The following is a 4663-nucleotide window of genomic DNA, read 5'->3' as shown; positions in this document are numbered from 1 at the left end:
ATTATGTATATAGAATATTATCATTATTCTATAATAATCACTGTTAACATTTAATATTAGAGTTACTCTTAAAAAACATGAACCTAAAGCAACACAGGAGTACGAAGATATAGCAAAGTATTTCTGTGCACACCGTTTTTGTAGTCTATAAAGGGAGATTATCATACAGGTACTATAAATATAGTTTAAGTAGGGAACATACCATCACAGATACAGAATTAAACAGTTTTGGAAAGATTGAAAAGAACAATAAATTACTTAGCTAAGCCTTAAAATTACTTTGGCAAAGAGGAAAGGAGAAAAATGCTCCTGGGCTATGGGCACCTGAGTTATTATAGGAAACCTAATACATAAGAGAAAACATATAGACAGTCTTTGGTAGGAAAATATAAGTAATGTCAATTTCTAAAACCTAATACAATTTATATCGATAAAAATTCAAAGCAGAAACTGTCAAGTACTACAAATGTTTTCACAGTGCTACCATCAAACATTAATTTGAATGTTATCTAGTATCATTGTTTTAGTTTCTATGAGACTACTCAACATCATAAATTCTGATCTACCATGGTAGAGAATTTAATGAACATTAGAAGAGGCTAGGCCTCTTCTAATTCAAAACCTCATGGAAATGAGTTAGTTATGGGTTAGAGTAGCTAATTACTCTCCTCCAGCAGGGTTCTGCATGCTGGAGAGCAGGAACAGAGCCATAGATGGACTGACAGCAGCCAGATGGGTTGCTAGAACAAAAGCGACAGTGTGGTCTGTTAGCCGCTTTCCAAAGTGTAAGAGTATAAAAGTGGAAAGAGCATATGCTTTTGCTTTTCATCAACAGAAAACATTATCCTTTCTCCTCTGTTCCTCAGGCCCCAACAACCCTGGGGCCAGTCTCTTATTCATTCTATACATGCTGTTTCCTTAGTACCTTAAGGAAAGTTTTCATTCCAACCAATATAGCACATTCTAATGGAACATCTGTGTGGTGGTCACTAAAGGGATGGGTTGGGCAAGGACCAGTATTTTGGGAGTATGAGTGAAGGCAGAGCACAATGTTGAAAAGTTGGTCAGAAAGTCAGTGTGGTATCTAGCAAATGGACTAGGAGGACTAGGAAAATGTCTTGGAGCTCAGAGATTATCTGGGGCTAGCATGGTACTAGGGCCTTCCCAAATAAGGAAGGAATAGCTCTATTCTATGAGAGATCTGTAGGACTCAGGATACTAGGCATGCACCATATCAGCAGTGGACATGCATCCAGACCAGTTAGCCAGTTCAACAGTTACCAATAGTTTATTTTCATTTAAAATGGAGTGAATTAGAATTAAGCAATAAATACCAAACTTATATACTTATACCCCCTAAATTACTAGGATAACATTCTAACCTGGAATTTGCTTCTGCTTTCATCAGGGTGACAGCCTATCACTGGAGGAGTAAATAATTCATGCCTGTGAGACCTCTATAAAAAAGAAAGATTCACATGAATTACTGAAACAGACATTTAAAACTAAGATTCATTAAAATAGTACCCTGATGAAACACTGTTCTTAAACTAATGTTACTATTACCTAGTCTTGACAAATTTGAAAACCCATATAATTTAACAACATACAAATATCTAGTAATGTAATTTTTTTTTTAACCATCACAAATAGGACTCTTTATTTGTCATTATTAAAAGTCTGAATTTTAAACAGATTCTTGGACTGGTGGTTCATATCCATCAGCTCGTTCAACTTTAGCTCTCGTCACCAGTAGCTTTTCCAGAACTACTACCTTCACCATGAAGCTCCATGAGTTTCCCCAGTTCAAACCTGGGCTTCTTCAGCATTTTTACTTTTCTAACAAAGACATCATGGAGAGGATAAATAGATTGGCAAGCCTTTTCTATGTCTTTTCCAATGCTGTCCGGAATCAATTTATTGACTACTTCTTTCAAGTCATTTGTCTGCACCTCTCTGGTCATGATTTCCATCATCTTCTTCCGGATTTGGCGGACCTGTTGGTGCTGAGCATAAGAGGTCTTTCGTATCTGATTGTTGCATTTTTTAGTAAAACCAACACAGAACAGACGAAGTAGTAATGTAATTTTAAAAATTAAAAAATGTTTTTCTTAGAAAGGTCTATTGTGTGCCTGGCAGCAGCACACCCTGGGCTGGGAATATGAAGACAACAAAGCAAAGGTCACCCTTAGAGTACTGTGGGTAGTGAAAGAGAAGTGCCACCAGACAACAAAGTACTGTGAGGACGGACTGTGCCCCAGACCAAAGGGGCCACTGAACAAGATCCTAGATGATAAATAAGACTTGGCTAGTAAGAAACAAAGGAGGCTGGGCAAGAAATTTCAGGCAGAGGAATTATAAGGATAAAAGAGTATTTCAGAACTTATGCAAAGTTTAGTACAGTTGGATCATGGAGTGCACAAGGCAGAGTGTCAGATACGGCAAGAGATTAGTAAAAGCATCTCTTTGGGGAATCATCCTTCCCTAGTCTTTGCCCACAGAGTTCAGCTAGAGCTGATGCCCCTTCCCCACTTCTATAGACAGGGAACCAAGGCCTAGAAAATGAAAATATTCCATCCTCTTGGCCAGTGATTGGTTTAAGGATGAGCAAATGCTTCAAGTCAGGCTAGTAAGAGACATATTCAAGACTTTTGCTAGAACTATTGGAAAAGAGGAACTCTCTTTCCAAGAGTTGGTAAGGCTACTATTGGCCATCTTTGTCACCCATAGGGAGAACCTGTTTGAAAGTAAAATCACTTTTAAAAAAGAGCTGGGACAAGGAAAGAGGGAGAGGCCTCAAGACATTGTGTGAGCACCAGGACCCAGCCATGCTTGACGCCAGCAGGCAATAATGCAAGCCAAGCCAATATATTCCTTTCTCAGTTTTAGTCAGTTCGAATTTCTATAACCTCCAAGTCAAACAGCCCTGAGAATACAGACTTTAGTATGCCGCACCAAGAAGTTCATCTTATAGACAATGGAAGACAAAAGATTTTGAAGTAGTAATAATGATAGATTCATTTTCAGGAAGATAATGGCAATGAAAATATGAATGGGGCCAAGCCCAGTGGCTCATGCCTATAATCCCAACACTTTGGGAGGCTAAGGCAGGAGGATTGCTTGAGGCCAGGAATTCAAGACCAGCCTGGGCAAGATAGCAAGACTCCATCTCTACAGAAAATAAAATAAAATAAAAATTAGCCAGGTGCAGTGGCATGCACCTGTAGTCCTAGCTACTTGGGAGGCTGAGGCAGGAAGATCGCATGAGCTCAGGAGTTCAGGGCTATAGTGAGCTGTGATCACACCATCGCATTCCAGCTTGGGCAACAAAGCAAGACCCTGTCTGTTTCAAACCAAAACAAAAAGGAAAATACGAATGGACTGAAAGTCAACTCTTTATTTCACAGATGAAAAAAATGAGGCTCAGAAAGGCTAAGCAGCACACCCACAATAATAGAGTAGATGTCAACGCATATTTTAAAAAAAAGAAATGTGTTTACTGAGCATCTTCTCTGTAAAAAGCACAGTGCTAAATGTGACAGAGGAGATAAACAAGGAGTCTGTATTCTGATCACAGGAGTAAGCACCCTGCATGCAAGGCAGGGCCACCAAGTCTACTCAGTGATATAAAAGACATGAAGTCCTCAGTGGGTTTCAAGCAGGAGGAAATTGCATCCAACTGGAGATCAAGGGCTCCAGAAAGAAGCAGGAACCTGAGAAGGGCCTTCCAAAATGAGGAAGGTTTCAACAGTGGCGATGAGAGGGAAGAGCAGGCAACAGTATAAACAAAGTCACAGAAGAAGTGGAAGAAACAGAAACAATAATGCCATATTTCAGTTTTGGCTCCAGCACAGAGTATGACTATAGCAAAAGCTGAGATTAGGCCAAATATGTGTGATGGATGATTTCAGATATTAAGGATGATTTGTATTTAATTCGATAGGCACTAAACTTCCTTGAAAGACTTCTATGTAAAACCCATGAAGTAGTCAGAGCTACACCTGAGGAAGATTAATCAGGCAACATTATGTGAGCGATGGAAGCAACAGAGGATGGATGTCCTCAGTGCTCATTCTCTTCAACCTGTTTTCAGTGCTTCTTACTGCTGACCGTCCTCTCCTTGAAGCCTTCTTGTGCTTCTGCCATATAACACCATCCTCGCCTGGCCCTCAAACTCTGTCCTCTTTCCTTTTCTCTCATTTGCCTCTCTTTATCTCAGGGTCTCATCCTTGCAATTCCATGTTTTACTCTATGCACGTGCCCCCTGAATCTCTCTCTCACTACCCACCCATATCTCTTGCCTTAGCCTCAGATGTACATTTCACCTGATACCCTCCTGGCAACCTTAATTTAAATGCTTAAAACAGAAACTGCCATTATCCTCCACAAACATTCTCTTTTTCCCATTTATTAACTTATTATCCTTATTCTGCCATTCTGCTTTCTCAGACTGAAAGCCTTAATCATCTTTGCCTCTTCACTCTCTCACTTCTTCTGCACATCCAGTCAGTCCCCATGAGCCATGGTTTCCACTGCTCCGGTGCTGTTCCCGCTTTCTACCCCACTTGTCACTTCTTTCGCTCAAGCTATCATTTATGCCAAGACTAAAACCACAGACTCCTATAAGTCTTCTCTCACACTGGAATTCCTCCCAAAACCTGCT

General features: G+C 40.0%; 1 protein-coding gene across 1 annotated transcript in view; it reads right to left on the bottom strand.

The window, feature by feature from the left end:
- POLE2 (polymerase (DNA directed), epsilon 2, accessory subunit) overlaps positions 1-4663 on the bottom strand; it is a 32810-nt gene that overhangs the window by 19663 nt on the left and 8484 nt on the right. Inside the window, exons 4-6 of the mRNA XM_012663755.1 lie at positions 4490-4658; positions 1836-2030; positions 1383-1457 (exon numbers count right to left, since the gene is read on the bottom strand). Of these exons, the coding sequence (XP_012519209.1) occupies positions 1383-1457; positions 1836-2030; positions 4490-4658 (439 nt within the window). The remainder of the gene's footprint in view (positions 1-1382; positions 1458-1835; positions 2031-4489; positions 4659-4663) is intronic.

Source organism: Propithecus coquereli, unplaced genomic scaffold (genome assembly GCF_000956105.1).
Source record: "Propithecus coquereli isolate 6110/MARCELLA unplaced genomic scaffold, Pcoq_1.0 Scaffold83, whole genome shotgun sequence".
NCBI lineage: Eukaryota > Metazoa > Chordata > Mammalia > Primates > Indriidae > Propithecus > Propithecus coquereli.
Note: the sequence above shows the minus strand (reverse complement) of the source record. Positions and strands in the feature narration are given on the sequence as shown.